The 22697-nt window shown below is 37.9% G+C and overlaps 3 protein-coding genes across 5 annotated transcripts; 1 reads left to right on the top strand and 2 right to left on the bottom strand.

Annotated features, from left to right (window-relative positions):
* The first annotated feature begins 389 nt into the window (after positions 1–389).
* On the top strand, positions 390–9614 carry LOC116262573 (nuclear pore complex protein NUP98A-like). Of its 3 annotated transcripts, none has more exons than XM_031642050.2 (13): positions 390–494; positions 694–806; positions 965–1231; positions 2454–2966; positions 3082–3312; positions 3930–4513; positions 4666–4753; positions 4832–4886; positions 5115–5250; positions 7087–7206; positions 7341–7518; positions 7837–7902; positions 8538–9614. In XM_031642050.2, exons 2-13 carry the CDS (start codon positions 788–790, stop codon positions 9191–9193), a joined length of 2913 nt encoding a protein of 970 aa, XP_031497910.1. In that variant the 5' UTR covers positions 390–494; positions 694–787; the 3' UTR covers positions 9194–9614. The 3 variants fall into 3 exon arrangements, with proteins under 3 accessions (XP_031497910.1, XP_049936156.1, XP_049936157.1); XM_050080199.1 differs by lacking the exon at positions 390–494 and adding an exon at positions 574–592; XM_050080200.1 differs by lacking the exon at positions 390–494 and having other exon boundaries at positions 675–806.
* A 756-nt stretch (positions 9615–10370) lies between these two features.
* LOC116263116 (heavy metal-associated isoprenylated plant protein 2-like) lies at positions 10371–13447 on the bottom strand. The gene is made up of 3 exons (XM_031642720.2): positions 13312–13447; positions 12824–12899; positions 10371–10785 (listed from the first exon to the last, which is right to left on the bottom strand). The coding sequence occupies exons 1-3, from the start codon at positions 13312–13314 to the stop codon at positions 10526–10528; spliced, it is 339 nt and encodes a 112-aa protein (XP_031498580.1). The 5' UTR covers positions 13315–13447; the 3' UTR covers positions 10371–10525.
* Positions 13448–19571: 6124 nt separating this feature from the next.
* LOC116263033 (heavy metal-associated isoprenylated plant protein 43-like) lies at positions 19572–21195 on the bottom strand. Its single transcript, XM_031642603.2, has 3 exons — positions 21104–21195; positions 20911–20986; positions 19572–19999 (listed from the first exon to the last, which is right to left on the bottom strand). Exons 1-3 carry the CDS (start codon positions 21104–21106, stop codon positions 19743–19745), a joined length of 336 nt encoding a protein of 111 aa, XP_031498463.1. The 5' UTR covers positions 21107–21195; the 3' UTR covers positions 19572–19742.
* Between the last annotated feature and the right edge of the window lie 1502 nt (positions 21196–22697).

The raw sequence follows: 22697 nt of genomic DNA, 5'->3' as shown, positions 1-22697 counted from the left end.
TAACTTAATCCAATGAATTGGGGAGTAATATCCATTACATCATTCTTTGTCAAGCTATAAGGCTGAATAAGATAAAAAAAAAAGTGAAAAATCGGAAGGGAGTTCAATTAGTCGTATTTTTTGGACTCATTGTTTCTGTTTTTTTCTCTTCCATTCTCGTTCTTCTTTTCGTTTTTCATTTTTATTCATTTATTTTTGACATTGGTGGATCTTAAAAACTTAAGATATAAATTCTATTTCATTTTAAAATTAGGTTGAATCTTAAGAAGTAAAAAGACTTTAAACCAATTTAAAACTGAGTTTATTTTGCCACAAGACAGAGTTTTACATGATAAATTTAAGTAATGACATAATTTAGCAGTATATATTACATTTTCTCGACATTACGAGAGCACACGCGCGCTCTCTCTCTCGCTTTATTTAAACCTGTGGTGTAAATTTCCGTTCCTCGAATTCCATGCCTCTTCTTCTTGATCGTTTTTCCCTTTTCCCAAGTAAGAAGTTTGACGACTGGCAGGATCTTTTTTTATTGTTTTTCCATGTTATACTTTTTAATAGCACATCAATTGTTACTGCGTGAGATTTAAGCGGGGTTAGTTAATTGGTGTAGTGATTATGATACTTTGTTTTTACTTTTTTGGGATATTTCTGTTGATTTTCATTAGGGTTCGTTCTTGATCAATGTGTTGCTAGGATCTTTAATTCGAAGAAAAGCTGAGATCCAGTGATTGGAAACCAGAATCAGAATAAAAAAGAAAAAGAAAAAATTTCGTTCGGCTGAGTCGGAATGTTCGGCTCCACTAATCGTACGTGAATCTCTTCCCTCTCTTCCACTCCTCCGATTTCGTTTTTCTTTTCTGTATTTTCTCTGAATTTCGGACGGACTCTGTTCTGTCTTTGATTGTTCGTTTCGAATTTGTGTTTTTATTCTGTTGCTTTGGATCTTCATTCTTCTGATTGATAGCGTTCGGGCAGTCGTCGAGCAGCGTGTTTGGAAGCCCTTCGTCGTTCGGGCAGGCAAACAGTGCCAGCAGCAACCCGTTCGCGCCGAAGCCTTTCGGCAGTACGACTCCTTTCGGTTCGCAGAGTGGTGGTTCGATCTTCGGAAGCACTGCCACCGGCGTATTCGGGGTGACACAGGCTGCTTCTTCTGCTCCGGCGTTCGGCGCGTCGGCGGCCACTGCCTTTGGCAGCTCGCCTTTTGGTTCTTCGTCGTCCACTCCGGCGTTTGGTGAGTTCCTCTGTCTACTTTATACTGTTCGTTCTTTTGCTTTTCCTTTCCCGCTAAATTGGGTCACCTTTTGTACAAGCTAAACATCGAAAGAAAATTCCTTATCGTCTTCAACATTGTTTCCATTTTTTCTTTCTTGAGTTATATTATGTTGATAACTCGGGTCTTTTTCTGCTGCCGCTGTTAGTGTTGTTGTAGTGTCGCTATCAAGCATGATCAACTACGACCTGCATTATTGCATGTAGTTTTGGCAACTGAGATGCGGGGATCTCTACATCCCTTTTGCTTAAAATTCAACAAAGAATCTTGTTGCCGCACATGAGCTTGAGTGTGCACATTGACCATACTAAATGTCCTTTTCTGGTGGTGATCTATTTTAGGCTAACTAGGAACAGCTAGCTCCATAACACTTCATTTGGTCGATAATTTGATATATAATCACCACCAAACGAAAGAAAGCTTATGTGTTTATGCTGTGACTTTTTTTACTGATGCTGCTTTCATTATGACAACTTCTTGCACATAGATGTTATAAAATCTATATGTGGGGACCATGAAGCTTATATTACGGGTGCTGCTGGAAATGTGCCATAATTCTCCTGTCAGCACTGTTACTGTGTCGTTCTTGGATGGTTCTTGAAGCACACAATTTCACATGTTGACTACATACTTTTTCTAAAATACATGGTACGTGCATGTGTTTGTGTATGTGTGTGTGTAACACATGCATGTATATAAATACTTCTACACAGCTGCGACAATTTTGTGACCATGACAGCATGAGACTTAATTCAGATTAAGATATTATCTTTTTGATCCATCTTAGGTTTCAATTTTCATGGAATGAACAACGTCGAATGCTTGATTTGGTTTCTTAGTCCCTACCACTTTTGATGCTGTTGGAATCACACGTGTAAAGAAAAGAAATGGAATAGGAAAGAAAACTAAAAATTCAAATAGAAAATGTACCAGAAATTTCAGGGAAAAAGAACTAGTAATCATCAAATTTATGCTCACTATATTGTTGGTTTATTTCCTTCTACAGCAGTATTGTTTTTTTGTCTTGATTGTTCTATATTATCTATGAATCAGTTCATGATATTGATATACTAAACATGCAATCGTTAGAGTCCTTTGAGTGAAAAAACATGTTTTCAGCGATGAGGTTGATGATCGACTCTACTGTATTATTTGCTCTTATAAAGGCAGCTTTCCTGTACAGGGTCAACTTTGTTTGGCCAGAAGTCTGCTTTTGGTGGCTTTGGATCATCTCCTAGTCAAGGTAGTCCATTTGCTGGTACATTTCAACAATCACAACCAGCATTTGGAAGTAGCTTGTTTGGTTCCACATCACCTTTTGGTTCATCCAGTCAGCCTGCATTTGGTGCGACAACCACTCCAGCATTCGGTGCCACAAGCACTCCAGCATTTGGTGTCAGCACAGCTCCAGCATTTGGTGCTTCAAGCACACCGGCTTTTGGGTCTACAATAGCCAATCCTTTTGGTAGTACTTCCAGCGCATTTGGCATTTCTACACCTGCTTTTGGTGTTTCCAGCACACCTGCATTTAGTGCTTCCACTGCACCTGCATTTGGAGCTTCTTCAACATCTGCTTTTGGTGCATCAAATACTCCTTTTGGTTTTGGATCTTCTCCTGCATTTGGTCAATCAACGCCAACATTTGGGAGTACACCATTTGGTACAACTCCTTTTGGTGCTCAGAGTTCTCCTTTTGGTAATTGTTCTTTTTCTTTCTGTTTTCAGTCACTTGTTTTACAAGTTAAAAGAACTCCTGTTTAACCATTTGATTTTGAACTACTTTACTGTTTCTATTTGCAACTACCTTATAGGAACACAAACTACAACCCCAACTTTTGGGAGCACAAATTTTGGTCAGTCAGGATTTGGCAGCCAACAGTTAGGGAGTAGGGTTGTAGCTTACTCACCCACACCTGAGGATGGAGGGATTGGCAGTACTGGACAGACTTTGGGAAAGCTGGAATCTATATCTGCTATGCCTGCATACAAAGAAAAAAGCCATGAGGAGTTGAAGTGGGAGGATTATCAAAAGGGGGATAAAGGTATTCACTTTTCTTTGATATCATCTTCTGAATTTTGTGTTTTTTATTTGTTTGCCATTTTATTAAAGTGGTTGTGTGCTTCTGCCCAGTTGTTGCTATTACCAGAAGCGAAAGCTTTTGAATGTTGGCCGTGTCATGGGAACTTGAAGTTGTATCATTGAATGTTTGAAACTCAAATTTCTTTTTGTTTCCTTATGTGTTTGTTCTAAACGAGGAAATGAGTTCATTCAGGAATCTGGTGTATGTGAAAATTGGTATAAACTGAGAAATGTGAAAAAATGCAAAAGAAGGGAAAAGAGTGTGGCTGTCCATATGACTGAACTCCGATAGATGTAGTTTGGGAGTAATGCACAAATGCAAAGTGAAGAAAACTAAATCACTTTATTTGCATAATAAAGCAGACTTTATTTCTTGACTGAACAAACTAATATGTGTAAGTTAAGAAGTTTTATAGATTGTACATGCCAATTTTGTGCTGTTCCATCTCATTCAAGTGAAGATTTGAGAATTATTATCTGTCATGAGAAGAGAATTTTGGAGCTCATTGACTAGGCAATGTCAAGATAATCTATGCATTGTATTGACTGCTTGAACTTCATAATTTATCTTTTCCCCAGGGGGGCCAAGTCCTGCTAGCCAACCAAGTTTCGGGCAATCAACCCAGTCTAGCCCTTTTGCTACGTCTGCATTTGGTCAGACAACATCAAATCCATTTTCCACTACTACTTCCACTGGGATGTTTGGTTCCAAACCAGCAACCTTTGGTTTCACATCTTCTTCCTCTTTCAGCTCTCCTTTTGGTTCATCCTCATCAAGTCCTTTTGGGGCAACATCCTCAACTTCATCAATTTTTGGGGCACCATCAGCACCTGCATTTGTGGCCACTACTACATCTCCCTTTGGAGTAGCGAGTGCACCTGCATTTGGTTCATCTTCTCCCTCACTTTTTGGTTCAACATCTGCACCAGCTTCAACTCCCACATTTGGTTCTGGTTTGACATTTGGAAGCACTCAGTCGTCTGGGCTATTTCAATCTTCTTCCCCATCATTTGGACAGTCATCTACTTTTGGCCAGACTACTTTTGGACAGAGCAGCTCTGCTTTTGGTCAAAGTAATCCATTTAGCACCCCATCAACTGGGTTTGGCGCAAACTTATTCACCAGCAATTCTTCATTATCCACTGGATTTGGTCAAACTACTGTAAGTTACATGTAATGATCTTGTGAGTTTGACATGGAAGCCAAAAGGCATGTCACTATCTTAGTTTTGGTTTGCTAGAATTTTCTGTTTTCTTTTGTCAGATGCACCAAGTGTATCAATTCTCTATCTTGTTATTTGCTTACATATTGCAGCCATCACTTGCAACTGGTTTTCAGTCCATTGCACCTGCTCAGTTGTCTGGGACGTTCTCCTTCAGCAACTTTGGCCAGACACAACCTGGTATTGAGAATGAGTCCATATTGTTGCTGTAAGATTAGTCATATGGATACATGGTTACACCTTTGTTGGACATTGCAGCTGGTTCTAGTGGATTTGGCGGGATATCAAATGCTTTCAGTCATCTTGGACAACCGTAAGTAAACAATTGCTAAAAAGCAGCCCTGCATTTGAATCTCGTGAGAAAATTTTTCACTTTTACGAAATCCAAGAAGAGACATTATTCATAGAATTTCATGTATGCCTTGTTGTACAGTTAGTTATCAGATTAGCATTTGAACTTAATTTAATTTTGTGAGAAATCGGTGAACTATTTGTGGAGCTTTGCAGTTTCTCCTATCTTTGACTCTTTATTTTGAAACAGGACTGCTGCTCAGAATGCTGCCATCATGCAACCAAGTCCTGCAAATCCTTTTGGAACACTTCCAGCAATGCCTCAGATTTCCATTGCACGACAAGGAACTGCTCCCTCTGTTCAATATGGAATATCGAACATGCCAGTAAGTTCTTTTGAATTGTAACATGAAAGAAATCAAATGCTCGATTAGTTAGTGCATGCAAGCTTTTTAACTGGTGAAGCTGGCATGACAGAGAGCATTTCCATAGGTGTGCATTCATGTGCTCCCTCTCTCTCACACACATTTTAAGTCGCACAGGTGTGCCAAATCGGGTGACTGCACTCACTCTTGTTTTCTCTTTTTCTTTTTCTTCTCTTATCTTTTCCCTCATCTTTTTTGCCCTCTTTTCTCTTTCCTCCTCCATTTTATTTAATAAAACTTTGAATTTTGTTTGAGATAAAGGTAATCTTGGTAATATATATATATATATATATATATATATATATATATATATATATATATATATATATATATATATATATATATATATATATATATATATATATATATATATATATATATCATAGTCACAAATAACGTCTTGGAGTTTTAAACGGCGAGGTTTTCTCGGGTATAATACGGGGGCTTGAAAAATATGAGAAAAAAGGAAAAAAAAAGGTATATTTTTAAAAATTAAAAAAAACTAAAAATGTGGAAAAAATAAAATAAGTGGGAAAATAATAACACAAACATTAAAAGATAAGTAGATTTGCAACAAATAAAAATAAAAAATGAAAAAAAACTGTTTGGCATTAAAAAAAAACAATGAAAAAATGGAAAAACTCGTTAAAAACGTGTTTTTTTTGTTTTAAGTTGTTTTAACTTTTTTTCAAAAAACTCGTTTTTTTAAGTTTTAAATGACATTTCATTTTCTCTCATTTTTTTCGAAAATAATGCGTTTTTTGTGACTATATATATATATATATATATATATATATATATATGCCCTTGCCGCACTGGTGCGTGCCCCCAATTTTTTTTGGAATTTGCCGCACCCCGCACTCATGTGGCATAGCACACGTGTGTGTGCATGTGTGTTTTCCTGACTGATAAGAAAATATAAAAGTTAGCTAGATAAAATACTAAAAATGATGTTTCATTAATGATAGAAATAAAGATAAGTAATTTAACTTAAATTTAAAACAAAATAATGTAAAATAACATGAAAAGCATGAGAAAACACGTTATGTTTATTTTGCTGCCTTTCAAAAACACTTCTTTTTTTCAGTTTTTTTGTTTTAATCATATTGAACACAAATATCAGGTCTTTTTGAAAAGGACATGATATCTGTGACAATGGTATGTACACTCCTTACATATTTATTTTGTTTCCATTAATTTTGGATAGGATAAGAGCATGTTTATGATGTCATAGCAAAGCCAAACTTTCATTGTTTGAAAAGTTCCACCAGAGGATCAAGGTGTAAATAGTCAAATATTTTGCTTGGTCTGCATGTATCTTACTCTTTTCTGTATCACAAAGTTGCGCCATTTTTACTCTTGTTCCATATTCTCCTACAGAAATTACGTTGGCTGCATTCTACATCTTCAGTCATGTCCATGTGATGCAGCTTCTCTGACTTCCTTGCTCTTTGTTGATGTTCAAACAATTATGGACTTTTTTTTAGTGAAAGGGAAAAGTGCTGACATTTTTCAATTTCAGTATCATGTGTGCACATTGTGCTACTTGTTTGACATTTTCTTGATTATTTGAAGTTCAATCAGGTCTTTCTTTCCTGAGTATGTGCCTTTGTAGGTATGTGTACCATAAATGCATTAGCATGGACACACATCTAGCTTTAAACCCTTAAATGTCCAGTATGCCCATGCCTTGGTTTGAAAGATTGGTAATACACCCATGTATACTCACATGGAAACTAACTGGCTGTGTACATGCAGATGTATGGATTGAAATTTTTATTACCTGTTAATGGACAGGTTGTTGATAAGCCTGTGGCAGTTAGGATCTCTCCACTGCTGGTTTCAAGGCATGGTTCTCGGAGATCACGGATCAGCTTACCATCTAGGAAACATCATCCTAAAGATGACAGTCCTAAGGTAAGAGCCTATTTTTCAAAATCCAGCCCATACATTTAGGAATGCTGTCCATTTTCCAATTAAAGGTTCTTCAATCTTTCCGAGAATGACATTATTTTCCTGGATCCATGGCTCCTGTGACTTGCTTTATGTAGGTGTCATTTCTTACTGATGATGAAGAAACTCCCACCACACCAAAGGCAGATGCTCTTTTTATTCCAAGGGAGAATCCCAGGGCCCTTATTATCAATCATCCAAAACAGTGGCCTTCTGTTCCACCAATTAAGCAAAACCAATTGGACAAGCAGTTGGGTTCCAATGAGAATGAAAATTGTACTCTCTCTCAAGCCCCCTTTTTTCCTGAATATGTGGATCATATTTTTAGAGGTTGAACATTCCTATGATTTCAAAGGCCATCTTAAATTTGTTGACATGCAAAAATTGTGGTTGACTGGAAACAAGGTTCACCAGAAAAGCAGTTCAACAAATCTCATCTTAATATTTATTGATGTCACTGTAGTTTGTAGTTGTAGGTTTCTTGGCTTACCATAAAATTGGGTTTTTTTGTTTATTGTGCTAAGCAGTGCACATTTATTCATTTAGCACTTGTAACATTGTTCTTTGACACTGACAGTCTTTGGTGTTCTTCAGGCAAATTAACAGATGATGGACCTCCTGCTCCTCCACTGGAAGATGAATCTGTAGAACACCATGAAAGTAAGCCCTTCTGAAATCCTCTAGCTTTGCTGCTATTTTTATTTTCCGAATGTATTATGACTTACGCCTACTATTGGTCTGTTTGCTTCTTGAACTTCAGCTAATTGAAGTGTTCAGATTGTGAAGCCGATATTATTTACATTCTATATTCTCTGTGTGGGTTGCTGTCTTTGATGCTGAATGGATGAAAGCTAATTTTGTTTAACTGAAAATTGGACCTAAGTTTATTCGTGATTCATATGCCAACAGTGTTATGTTTAAATAAAAGTTACTTCATATATGGCTGGTATCTTCCTGTACTAATCCAGGAACCATCAATAGTAACAACTGATGCGTCATTGGAAAGGTTGTCATAGTATGATCCACGTAGTTTATTTGTTGTCATTGTCTTTGTTTTCTGCATCTGACTGTACTTCATTGATCCCAACTAGAGGGAGAAAATATCTTCGAACAACAACAGACTACATTTTTTAGGATGCCACTTACTATGAAGTTGGTGGAGGATTCAATTTTCCAGGCATGAAATGCCATGTAAAACATTAAATATTTGTGCCTCCTTTCCAAGTGGGATCTTGCTTATGGCTCATATGTGGAAGTTTTTCTTGCTAAAAGAATATATTTTCGTTGTAATGCAGAAGCTGCAGATCATGATATCTCGTTAGGCAAGGCTAATGTGAAGAATGCATCTCCACCTCTGAAAGAAACACAAAAGCAGAATGGAATTGGAGACAATGAGAATCACAAAGGAGGTGGCTATATATCACTTTCTGGTCACAGGGCTGGCGAGGCAGCAATTGTTTTCGAGTATGGGGCTCGAATTGAGGCGCTCATGCCAAAGCTCCGTCATGCTGACTATTATACAGAGCCGAAGATCCAAGAGTTGGCATCCAGAGAAAGAGACGAACCAGGCTACTGCAAACATGTGAAGGATTTTGTGGTTGGTCGTCGGGGCTATGGAAGCATCAAATTCTTTGGAGAGACAGATGTACGGAGGCTTGATATTGAGAGCATCGTTCAGTTCAATAACCGTGAGGTGCTTGTGTATATGGATGGAGTGAAGCCCCCCGTTGGTCAAGGACTCAACAAGCCTGGAGAAGTCACTCTGCTGAATGTTCGATGTGTGGACAAGAAGACAGGTGAGGTGGTGACCAAGGGACCACTCGTGGAGAAGTACACAAAGTTGCTTATCAAAAAAGCTGAGGAGCAAGGCGTGGAGTTTGCGTCTTATGATGCTGTGAATGGCGAATGGAAGTTCAAGGTTGATCACTTCAGTCGGTATGGTCTGAGCTAGCAAGGCAATCCTGGTTGATGCATGTGAGCCTCTGGGTGGTACATGGCCCAGAGGAAGTACATATCTAGTTAAGTTCACCTTTTCCCAACCTTCAGAGCAGATTGCATCATTCTATGGTTTTCTTTGTACGAGTGTATGCAGTATGCATGTTTAAGAGTGAGTGTAGTCATTAAGCATGTCTCTCCATGAGAGGCTGTTGTACATAGGTAAAGACGGCTTCCTGTGGCTGGGGTGCTTCCAGGAGGTCATGCAGGGGAAGGTTTCGGTCTCTCATGTTCTTGCAAGGGAGTATTTTCAAAGTATTGTTTCTGTGCATATTACATCTGCATATAAGTAAGAGCATGGTTTACAAGATTCTTTTAGCTGAACAAAAAGTTGATTTTTGAGAAATTTATATATTACAGCTCAACTCTTTAGAGTCTTCTAGGAGTACCATAGTCTAATCATTCATTCTTAATTAGACGTTTGGTTCACTAGTTAAACAAGAAATCAAATTACATTCTTAAATGAAAGGATTTACAAATAACTGCTTAATATTTGAAAAATTACAAATGATCCCTTCGTTTATAAAATAATTTACAGACACAGGCAACGTAAAATGTTCAAACAGACCCAAGGAAACTATTTGATTCTTAATAAAAGGCTCCAAAGAAACTATTTTGTTCTTAATGACGAAATTTCTTGTCAATTTCACGTCTCTGGTTTTTGTCTGTACGACCACACTTAAAAGAAAAACGAGTTCGTGAAGGCCAAAAACAGAAAAAAAGAAAAAAAAAGAAAAACTGAATTGCGAAAAACATGTAGTTTGTGAAGAAGTTATCCATTTAGAAATAATTTTTTATTAAGGGTAAAACGGTTTTCCAAATATATTTCGATATATTTCATTTATGAAGTATGTGTGGACTATTTTATAAACTTAAGCGAATATTTGCAAATTTTCATATGTAAGGTTTTCCTCAAGTAGATAAAAATTGAGTGGCTTCATGTGAATGAATTATCTTTATTTCATTTTGTTCTATCTGCAGCTCAGCTCAGCTTTGTTCATAGACCCGCCTGAGGGTCAGACCATCGCTTTGGGTTGTGGGGTTCAGATGGGTAGTGCACTTGCTTAGTCCTTGATACCCTTCAAAATTCTGCTCTCACACACCATGCCCATGGCCTGGTTTCTTAACACAGGTAACCAAAGAAGAAATAACAGTAATAGAAAGATGGTGGAACCAATTACACACACATGCACATACATAGACACGTAAATGCACATGGCACAGGCAGGCAATATGCAGACGGCAGTCCGAGAGCTTCACGGGATGGTGCGTGCGCGACAAGCGGGGCTCAAAGTATTGCGCATTCTATGGGCCTACTGTAGGGTAGGAAGTCCACGTATATGTAATCGCACGCTCGGCAGCAATCTGGAAGGGGCCCTCCCCCTTCTTTCTTCTCATCTTTCTTTGCCTCTTCCTTTTCTGATCCTACAGTCAGCATCTGTGCCATCTTTTTTACCTTCCTCAAATTCGTCATCACATCCATGGGGTCTACTTTACCAGTAACTGTGACCGTATTCTTCTCTTCGTCCACCTCTATTTTGTCCACATCTGCAAGAACCAAATAGAACCTGTGGTTTTATGACTTCGCAACAGTTGGTGGCTCCAATCATTCGAGCCTTTCCTTTCAGTTGTCTTCATGTCAAACATAAGCCAGAAAACCAATGAAAAAACTTGCCCTTATGGAGCATTTCATTTCTTAGTAGAGTTCATGAGGCAATCCTGATTAGAACCTCAAGCTCAAGCATGGGATTTTTTTGTGGATTTGAGGAACAGTTACTGAATGAATGCTACAAAGGACTCTTTACCGGATACTGGTCCGTCCGTCCGAGGGACTTGACTTACAACCCTCAAGTTCAATTGCAACGAGAGTTCATTACATATACTTGATCCCTTTCTACTTTCGCCAATAATGACTAATGTCCAAAAATCCATGGAAACATCATGACAACTGTGATATATATATATATAGTATCGAAATAGTTAATAAATATAAAGTTTTATTTAAGGGTCCGTCCGTCTCAGAGTCTTCATTTAAAATCCTCAAGGTTAGTTAGGAGAGTTGATTGCTAAAAGAAATTTTGACCAATAATGATTAATGTCCAAAAGTCCATGGATACATCAGGACAATAGTGAATATATATATATATAAGAATATCGAAATAGTTAATAAATATAAATTTTAATTAAAGGTCCGTCCTTGTGAGAGACTTTACTCAAAACCCTCAAGTTCAATGGTAACGAGAGTTCATTACGTGCTAAAAAGATAATTTTTTGGGATGCATGAGATTTTGCTGACGTATACTGATCTTTTCTAATTTCACCAATAATGACTAATGTCCAACTACAACCAGTCCATGGAAACAAGATGACCACTGTGGTGTCTCTATATATATATGATCTAGAAATAGTTAATAAATATAAAGTTTTAATTTCCATATATTTAAGGCAAAGGAAATCCAGCTGAGGAGAGAGGAGACTTGTTACGTGGAAAAGAACACATGAAATCCAACTTTTTTCAGATTATTGATATTTTTCCTAAACAAACAATCAGATGTGTGACGTTGTTGCTACACCATGTTCGTACAACAAAAATGTGGTGTCTTTAAAACATGAATTTTAAGAGCATGTGTTTCAAAAACACAATAAGAAACACATTATATATATATATATATATATATATATATATATATATATATATATATATATATATATATATATATATATATATATATATGTCCATGCGAGTGTGTAAAAGAAAAATGGTTGGACGAAAAGTAGTGCACAGATCTTATATTTGTGAAAAACCCAATGGATGGGGACCCCGATATGGATTTGTCTGCCAATGAAACTGTATAGTCAGATAAGTTGAATTGAGCAGGTAGAGATCTGCCAAACCTCCGATAATTATTCTCGGAACAATAACTTTATAATCAATTAGTCAAGATTTTCAAATATATTATATGCCATCATTTTCCTCAAATTTTTTTTTCTTGATCAATTAGCAAAATTCCTTGGACGAATCAAGATGACAAGATATAAGAAAAATTGACTCCGGCCTGTAATAAAGCGTTTGTGTCCCGACCAACCAAACAGGAAACAACTTTTTCCGTCAATTCTGCCCGGAGAGAATGACGGTCACGTGGAAAATGAGGGAAAAGAAGAGAACATGGATTCAGATACCTGACAAATCCTGTCTTCCGGCAACAAACTCAGCCTTTTGGCCGCGCATTAGCAGTTTCCAATACCAAGCAACGAAGATAAAACCATCACAAACTCTCTGTTTGGTTCCTAGCTAAAACCATCACTCACTCTCTGTTTGTTTCCGAGCTAGAAAGAGCCAACCAAGTCTCTGGACCACGCTATCAAGACAAGACGTGACAAGTAGAAACAGAAGAGCGCTCTTTGGAAGAGTCCGAGTTTAGACTCCCCCTGATCTTCCTTTTCCAAAGTTTACTAAGAAAATCTGATTCTATGACCGGAATCTTGTTCGGCCGTGTCCGATGCCCCTTTTAGGGGTATCGCTTACGTTTATACGTTATATACCAAAGGTCTAATGCCAACATCATGTTGATATAAATTACAGTACCTGAAAGTTTGGCTACTGCCTTCAGCACATCTGCCTTGCACTTCTTACAATTGATTTCCACATACACCACAGTTTTCTGCACAGCATCAAGATGAGAAAAAAAAAAAACCATGTCACTAAAGCAAAAATGATGAACCAGAGACAGAAAAAGGAAGACGAAGAGACCCGTCGACGGCCGATAAGCTGAGAGACGTCAGCAAACTCGGTCCATGCAAATCAGCTTGGTCAGAGCTACCAACAGCCAGCTCAGGCTTGGCTTGTTTCAATAAGCTTGAGCTCAGCACATATATGTGTATATATGGCTGACTGAAAGACCAAGCAAAGCTGGAGCCTAGACGAATCAAGGTAGCACCGTGCATCTCGGGACCCTGATCATCATGGCAATCGCCGATTCCCATATGACTGGCCGGAGCCGGGGATGGCCGGCCACGTCCTTTCACCGGAAAGGGCTCCTCTGTGGAGATCAGAGACGAAAGTGTTTCACTTACCATCTTTTTTTCCCTAGAACCTTGCCTTAACCTGGATGTTTTGTCATTGCTGGTGGCCAAATTTATAGAGAGCAGGAAGGTCAAGAAACGAAGGAAATTTCATAGTATGGTCCGGGGCAGGGTCCCGCTAAATATGTGGACATGTTTAAATTTCCGGTAAGTTGAAAAGTCCAAGTGGCTAGCATCTATGTATCTATCATCCACATTGTCTCAACATGTGAAATAGAAAAATATGAGATAGTGATCGGTCTTCCTTCCCTTGATTGGGGACCGGATCTTTTAGACCCAGTTTCCAGAATAGTTTAGAAATTAAACATAGATCTATATCTTTTTGCTTTGAGTCTGGATTATGGTTGAAATTTTATATTGATTTGCAAGGTATACTCGACTGGATGGTGATGTGTGTGTGTGTGTGTGTGTTTTTTTTTTTAATTAGATCAGATTTGATCTGTTTCGAAGATATCCTACGAATCGAATCATGGACGGGAATGGGTGGATCTGTTAGGGTATCGACCCGGGAAAGGGAGGACTTTAAATGACACCACCAAGTCTAGGGATAACAAATCAAATCGTGTCAAACACGATGGCCCCCCAATATGGACAAGAGTTACTTTCTGTCTGTGTCGATTTCTGCTCCTATCATGGTATTGACGTCACTTCGTTATTTTCGACCACTTTACTTTTCAACTTTCCAAGCCCATCGTTTCTCTCTCTCTTGTCTAGTGGTCGGAAATTTCCTCTTTTTCATGGATCCACATATTTGTCAAAACGACTTTAGAAATTAAAAGATTAAGAAGTAAACTTGGTTTATCATATTTGTATTTTTTTCATTTACTAACAATCTATAACATTTGCTGGACTGGATGGTGATGTGTGTGTTTTTTAATTAGATCAGATTTCACTGGATCTGTTTCGAAGATATCCTACGAATTGAATCATGGACGGACGGGCATGGGTCGATCTGTTGGTGTATCGGAAAAGGGCAGGACTTTAAATGACATCACCCAACTCTAGGGATAACGAATCAAATGGTGTCAAACACGTTGGTCCCTAATATGGACGAGAGTTACTTTCTCTGTGTGTCGAATTTCTTCTCCTAAAATGGTATTGAAGTCACTTTGTTATTTACGACCATTTTCCTTTTCGACATTCCAAGCCTATCGTTTCTCTCTCTCTTTGTCTGTCTAGTGTTAGGAAATTTCCTCTTTTTCATGCATCCATATCTTTGTCAAAATGACCTTAGAAATTAAAAGATTAAGAAATAAATTTGGTTGATCATATTTGTATTTTTTTTTCATTTACTAACAATCTATATGCAATCTTACGTCTTAAAGAGTGAAAATGTAAGGTTTCACATAATGATGCACGATCAATTTGCTCTGCACGATCAACGTTTTACTTAGCAGATTCCTTTATCCTTCATTCTGACGATTTCCATGTAAAAGAATAAGGGACTAAAAAAATATAAAAGGTAAAAAAACGTTGATTGTGCAGAGAAATGGAGTGGTCACTCTTAAAGATCATTAAGAATGACCTAAAAAACACGCAAAGATGGTACGTTTTCCTTTTCTACCGAAGGAAATTCCCGCTTGATTGCAAGAGCAGATTGGTGCTTCTTCATACTGTTGTTGAATTTAATTGCACCGGATTTGGCACCTTGTGGTCAACTTTTTTGCGTCTGATCCGAACCAGCATTAGCTTTCTTGTTTTATTGGGAAGATGTCCGACTAGGCCGACATATCGGCTAATTTACTAACTCCTTGAGTTTGAAGGCTTTTAAGCCTTGTACTATAAGAGGATGAATGGGTCTTCTTTTGAAACCCCGCTGACCCAGAAGTGAAGTTGACCTGCTCGACAAAATGGGCAGAGAATGACCTAGCCAAGCATCCCATTGGTCTTATCGTGTGTGCATTTGATTGTTGAATTTAGGAACAATCATTTGGTAGTTTCAACTTACCGTAACAATCATTGAGTCAACTAGTTTGTTTTTATGAAGAAAACAAAGTCGAGTCTAGTCTTAGAAAAATTTGTTTGTTAGGTTTTCTTAAAATTTTAATTTAATTAACTTATTCTTTCACATTCTTGTTTAATTTCTTCACTAAAGGTCCTCCTATGCAGTGCACCGGATCGGACTATCAAAATTGGACACGACGCAAGAACTTAATATCATATAAGATTTTCGTTTTCTTCATTGGACAAGGTTAATCAAGTTCAAATGAGTCTAATATTCAACCTGTCCACATCTCTCAGTAGTAATAGTACTGTAATATCAGGGGCCCCTGCCATTTATGCATTAACTGTGATGCATATGAACATTAATTACAATTGAGTCTTCAATAAACCTGATTGATAATTGAAAAGTACAACATATGGGGTCATTTGGTAATAAGAACAGTAACATATATTATTCCACATGTATCTCTCCTAAAGGTTAATGAATATTCATGAAAGTATGTATCGTGAATATGTTCCAATTTTGGATAGTTATTATTTTCATTGCCATATGACCCCATAAAACCAAAACATTAGTTCTCATCTGCCTTCTGAGAAATTGCTTTACATGTAAGTTTGTCGACTGTATCGATCAAATGTCTTAATTACGCGTGCCCAATAACTAATTAATGTTCATGTTTACTTGTTATATTCTTGGAATCCATAGTAATAACGAAGTGAACAGTAATTAAAAACCGCTTATGTATTAAAAAAAAAAGTTACGGCGTTTAACGGCCTTTTAATATTTTAGAATATCATATGTGTGGAGCAGATTTCTGGCCGACTGAGTAAAAGCGGCAAACCAAAGGATGGGCTGGCCGGGAAGAATCAGCGCTATGAAAATCCGGCTTCAATTGATCGATCGGCTGATTCAAATTCGAATAAATCGAAAACTGTTTTGGTTCGACGGCCAATTCAAAGGACTACACGTTACCCTCTAAACTATTGTTCACGGAAATTTAAAATATTTTCAAAACAATTCTTATACAATTCAAAACAATTTTTTGAAACCAACCAATTCACCAAATGGTGGCTTAGCCAATTCCTTTCTAGAAATGATTCTGACAAGGTTGAAATATGTTTTCCAGTATTTTCCAGAAAAATTAAAAACTGTGTTATTTTCTTTTGAAAAACACTTACTCACCTCCATTATAATATATATATATATACTAAATGACATGACCAACTCTAGTGACAACAAATTAAATCGTGTTTGACATGTTGGCCCCTAAATGGATAGGAGATACTTTCTTCTCCGTATGTCGATTTTTGCACCTACTTCATGGTATTGAAAAGGCAAGGTTCCGTAATTTGAAAGTCACTTCGTTATTTACGAGTCTCTTTCTCAATTTTGTCGGGTGTTAGGAAATTTCCTCGCTTTCATGCATCAGTTGAGAGGAACTTCTGTGCAATTTCAACGGGGTTTCCTTTGAAGGAATAATTTGGAGACCAATCGGCTCATCATTTTTTCTTGTGACATGTTTTCAAGAAAAGCAGTAATGAGTTTACTTTCTTGTTTGCGTTTGATCCTAACCCGCATCTGCTTTCTTGTTTTATGGGGAAGATTGGCTGTGAGTGACCGATTAGGCGACATATCGGCTAATGTACTACTGCCTTCATTGTTGAATTAAGGAACAGTCATTTAATAGTTTCAACTTACTCTACGAACAATCATTTAGTCAAGTCAACTAATTTGTTTTTACGAAGAAAACAAAGTCGAGCCTCGTCTCAGAAATTTTGTTTGTTAGATACTCTTAAATTTTTTTAATTAATATGTTTATTCTTTCACATTCTTGTTTAATTTTTTCTTTGGTCCCTTCTATGCAGTGCACCGCATCGGACTGTCAAAATTGGACACGACTCGAGAACTTAATATCATATTAGATTTTTATTTTCTTCATTAGACATGGTTAATCAAGTTCAAATGAGTCTAATATTCAACCTGTCCACATCTCAGTAGTAATGGTAGTAGTCGGAGGAGGAGAGGAGTGGTGGTACTGTAATATCAGGGGTCCCTGCCATTTGTGCATTAACTGTGACGCCTATGAACATTAATTACAATTGAGTCTTCAATAAACGCGATTGATAATTGAAAAGTACAACATATGGGGCCATTTGGTAATAAGAACAGTAACATATACTATCCCACATGTATCTATCCTAAAGATTAATGAATATTCATGAAACACTATAACAGTATGTTTGGTGAACATGTTCCAATTTTGCGATAGATACATATAAAACAGTATGTTACTATTGTCATTGCCATATGACCCCACAAAGTCAGAATATTAATTCTCATCCGCCTTCTCAGAAATTACTCTACATGTAAGTTTGTCGACTGTATTGATCAAATGACTTAATTAAGCGTGCCCATAACTAATTAATATTCATGTTTAGTTGTTATGTTCTTGGAACCCATATTAATAACAAAAAAGAACAAGTAATTTGATACACATTGGCCCTCGTGAGATTATTAACCTGGACAGTTGAAGCAGAATTAATGGCCTTTGAGTGGGACTGGTGGGCCAATTTTCTAATGTCTGATTCACACAGCGGTTTGGTTTGAAGGAATAATTTGGAGACCAATAGGCTGATTATTTTTTCTTGTGCCAAGTTTCCAAGGAAAGCACTAATGAGGTTAGTGTAATTTCGTTACCAGATTCCTTCAGCCTTCATTCTGATGATTTCCATGCAAAAACCAGAAAGGACTACCAAAAAAAAATAAAAGGCGTTGATCGTTCAGAGAAGTACTCAAGTGGTTATTCTCTCGATCACTCTTAATGAGAATGACCTACAAAACACGCGTAGATGGTGCCTTTTTCTTTCTTACCTAAAGAAATTCTCGTCTGATTACAGAAGCAAACTGCTGCATCTTCATAAATCTGCAGAAATTAAAGATGGGAACTGCAAATAACATACAAACACAAAAAAAAAATTGGAACTGGAATTGCACATAATGACCTTACTCATTGGTCTACCGTTTCTCTCCGATTACTTCATGAAACGAACTGTGGTCTCTGTTTCCAATGCATCGAAAAGACTGTCTTTTAGAATCTCGCACTACAACTTTTCATATTAAAAGAGACCAAGAACGGCTTATTCATTGCTACAAAACCGTCAAATTTTGACCGACGAGACGGTCTGATGATCACATTTATTTTACCGAGGATTTGGAGATGAATAAAAAGATCATGAAGCTGATTTTGGAGACCGATTGAGGAAAAGTCTAATCGGTGCGTAGCCTGTGGGTCCGAAGTGTTTGCATCCTTCTGCTTCTTCCTTCAAGTCAGACTAAACAGATACAAGAGATAGAGAACAATCATCCCCCATTTATGAAGCTGGAGGATCGGCCGGTCGGTCAGTTGAAGCCCATTTATGACATGGACCCGCCATGTTCTTTTGCCGTTTTTCGAGTTCTATCATTATGTCGATCCTTACCAGACTGTGTCATAATCTGTCCATGAGAGAGGTTGGTAGTAAAATTTCCTGATCCTCCTCTCTGCAACTCTCAGGGTGAGCCGATGGGTCGATGACAAAGATTGCAAGAGTAAAAAACTGTGGGAGAGAACATTCTTGAGGTGTCAGGGGTACAGCCTCAAAAGGCAAGCGTAAGATCGAATAGAAGGACAGGATCTCAGTGAACCAACGAGGCAACTACTAAGGTCTAGTACAGGCACCCACATAACTGGACCAGGGTCCACATGAGAACGTGTGGGCAATTCAACCACAGTTGGACTTGAGTGGACCCATCATTTACCATATTCAACGTATTTCCTTCTTCTTTAATTGGGAATTGGATTTAAGATCTTGAAAACGAATCCAAATCTTACAAGGGTCTGTCACAACAAAAGCACTTTACTGAAAAAAAACACAGTCAGTGTATAACACCCGTTTTATTCCAGTCTTTTTTAAAAAAATGTCAGAAAATAAAAAACACGTATAAAATACATATTATACACATATTAAACATTTTTTTGTGTTTTCTCAAGTTTTTTTATTATTTTATATTTTTTTATAATTTTTAAGATTTATTAAACGTTTTAAACTTTTTAAAAAATTATCAAGATTTTTTCATTTTATATATAACTTTATCGTATTATATCCATCTTTTTTCTCTCCATATAATGCCTGTATATGTTTTTTTTGGGACAATGGTATAAACCAAACTTCACACACAACGGGTGCAAAACTTTTGTCAGATCTTGGGTCTCAGATCCAGTCACCTACAACGGGTGCAAAACTTTTGTCAGATCTTGGGTCTCAGATTCAGTCACCTAGAAAGTCATGGATTAAATGGATCTGGATTCAGGGATACAATATAAAAAATGAAAATATGAAACTTGCAACGAAATTTTACATGTACCAAGGAATACTTATCAACGACCAAGCAGAAAACATAATGCATGAAGTCACGGGGTGTGCGGATGCAAGCCAGCTTAGAGAATGGCGCAGCCACTGCTGGATTCGAAGCTCAGGTATATTGTCTCGCACTTTTGACAGCAAGAAGGGATTGAGGCTGCCCCTTTTTTTTCCTCTTGCTTTTCCTTGGGCTCGTCTTTCTCCGGTCCTACGCTCAGTATCATCGCCGTCTTCTTTGTCTTCTTCCTCAACTTTTTGGTCACCGCAACGGGATCCACATCGCCGAACACCGTCACCGTGTGCTTATCCACATTTACCTCCACTTTATTGACACCTGTAAGCAACCGATGAGGACATAGTGCCGAAGATGGATAATTTCTCTTGGCTTCTGATGAGTAATTTCTCTTCCTAACTCAAACACAAGACCGCCCATTCGATCAGTATTCCTTGGTAAAACCAAACGGAAATTCAAAGAGAAGAAATAGACCCCATGAATTCTGGCTTTTGTTGGGCAGTGATGTTTAATTGTTAAAACCGCTGAAACAAAAAGGAAGCGAAAAATTTAGATCCCACGAGTTTGGAGTTCTTCTCCTTTTTTTTCTTTTTTTCATTTTGGAAAGTCTCACCACGGCCCTTTGGGGCTGGCTCTTTTATGTACAACTGTACTAAAACGAAACCTCTCTTGTCATCTCGTTGTTGGAATTGCCCATATTTTATGACATGGTCTGTGGTAAATTCACATGGGCATGCAAAGCTGACAAGAAGTTCCAGTCACAGAAGTGAATTATTGAACCCAACCCCTTTGCATGAACCCAAAATGCAGGAACTGGACGGACCTTTTTTGGCCTTCCAGCCGCAAAATCCAAATGCAGTTGCAGTTTCTTCAAGGTTAATCCATTTGCAGTCAAACGTTCCTTCGGTTAGTTAGGATTTCGAAGAACAGTCAACCTATGAAAGCATGCCAGGAAGAAAAACGAAAGAAAAATATTGAGAAACCACAGAATGAGGTTTCTGAGGTTCATATGGCTTAGCTACAGCAACATATATATAGTATATATCATTTGAGATTGGTTGTTTAAGTCTCTTGTCTTCCATAAGATCCACCCATGGTAGGTGGAGATCAAGATAGTTCTGGGAAAAAACAAAAACAGGAGAGAGAAGAAAGAAAAAGGTGGGAGAGAGAGAGCTCTACATCAAAACCTTTGGGACTTCTCACGACAAATTAACAAGACAATACCATAGTACCTGTAAGGCCACTGACAGCCTTCATAACACTTGTCTGGCACTTGAGGCAATAGATACCAACCTGAATCACTGTCTTCTGCAAGTCAACAAAACCAGAGCATAAGAACGGTGAAGTACCACCTCTCCGTGGAATGGAAGATAAGGAGGATGAAGAAAGAACATGAGAATATTAACCAAAGAAAGATCCTCCTACCATTACTGTGTCAGCTGCTTATGCTAACCTGTGTTGAATGGTGAGGTGGGTAGAGACGAGTAGTAGATGGTTTCATTTATAGGGCAGAGATTACAAGGCAAGGCGTGGAAAATTCAGCAGAGTGAGGAACCCACAAACGGGCCTCTCCGTCCATGGTGTGAAGCTGGTCCGGCCTTGACGACGTCTTGGCTCTTAAGTCTGGGGTCTGAAGAGTGAAGACCTTGACCCACCGTTGTTTGCATTGATTGTCGAGGTAGCTATTAAATGCCCTTCAACCACTACCGTCCAGTTTAGGATGTAAACTTCTCGGGATTTAATTCAATAATTGAATTTTAGATCCTGAGGCCAAGAAGTCCGATCCAATAACAAAATTCATGTTCAGTTTAATATTAAACAGTTGGCAGAACAAGATCGAAGTTACTTAGATATGTTTAATTCCCGAACTTGCACCGGATTTGGCACATTGTGGTTACATTTTCTACATCTGATCCTACCCGTTTCATTTGGAAGTTTGGCGCTGACCGACTAGGGGACATACTAAGTATTAGCAACCTCCTTTAGCTTAAAGGTTCTTAAGTGAAGTGAATTTGACCTCCCTCTTGCCCACATTCATTCCCATCCCCGTTGACCTCGTCAAGCATCCCCATCCCCTATATATATACATATATATGTATATATATAACTTCCGCCCGCAGGTCAATGTCAAAAGTGGGGGCATCTACACCATCTATGTATGAGTTTTCAGTAGAAAGATACATTAACGTTTGTAGATTTGAGCGAATTTTTTACAATAAAAATGCGCCAGTGTGTCCATGACTGGCAGTTGACATAGTCAATGAATGCGGTGGTGAGGGTGGAATGTGTTCTCAAGACCGGTGATTGACATAGTCAACATCATGCGACGAGGGTCCGTGTCCTTTTCTCACTTACCCTGTCCATGTTAATTTTACTTAGATTGTGCTTTTATCTTTTTCTTTCTTTCTTTTTTCTTTCTCTTTCTATGGATCGTGTTCCCAGAATCGACAGTCTCGGAGGAGGATTAAAATTCACCATTGGAAAGAGGAATGGGTAATTTTGTCATTTTTACTAAAAAGTAACATTTTTCTATCAATGCCCATCAGAGGGCAATTGGTAATAGCAATGCTGTACTCTTCGGGATACTGTGTCCTATGAATGTATTTGATTTTTTAAAAAACATAATGATCCCCGTGTTCTAAAGAATGTAGTGTTCATGTTACCAAGTTAATTCCCTTTTGTTCACCTCCAAAAGTTAAGCGTTAACTTGTCGTTGCCTTAAAATTTTAAAGTGGTTTTTTGTTATTTTCCCGCATTGGTTGTGCAGCCATATTATTGCTCCGCTGGAAGACGTTTTATAAGAACATTGTGTTTCTTCTAAAAAAGCGCATTTGATTGATGAATTTAGGAACAATCATTTAGTAATTTGAACTTACCGTATGAAGGATGGTGAATCCATCCTTCTACTTGATTCAAGAAAAATTACAAGAATATAAAGTCATAAAGTTGCACTTGCTGCGTCTCCTCCGTAGATTGGTGTTGGCCAACCTCTTTGTTTTCTGCCTGCAAATTCCACATT

This window comes from Nymphaea colorata, chromosome 10, assembly GCF_008831285.2.
Source record: "Nymphaea colorata isolate Beijing-Zhang1983 chromosome 10, ASM883128v2, whole genome shotgun sequence".
Classification (NCBI taxonomy): Eukaryota; Viridiplantae; Streptophyta; class Magnoliopsida; order Nymphaeales; family Nymphaeaceae; genus Nymphaea; species Nymphaea colorata.
Note: the sequence above shows the minus strand (reverse complement) of the source record. Positions and strands in the feature narration are given on the sequence as shown.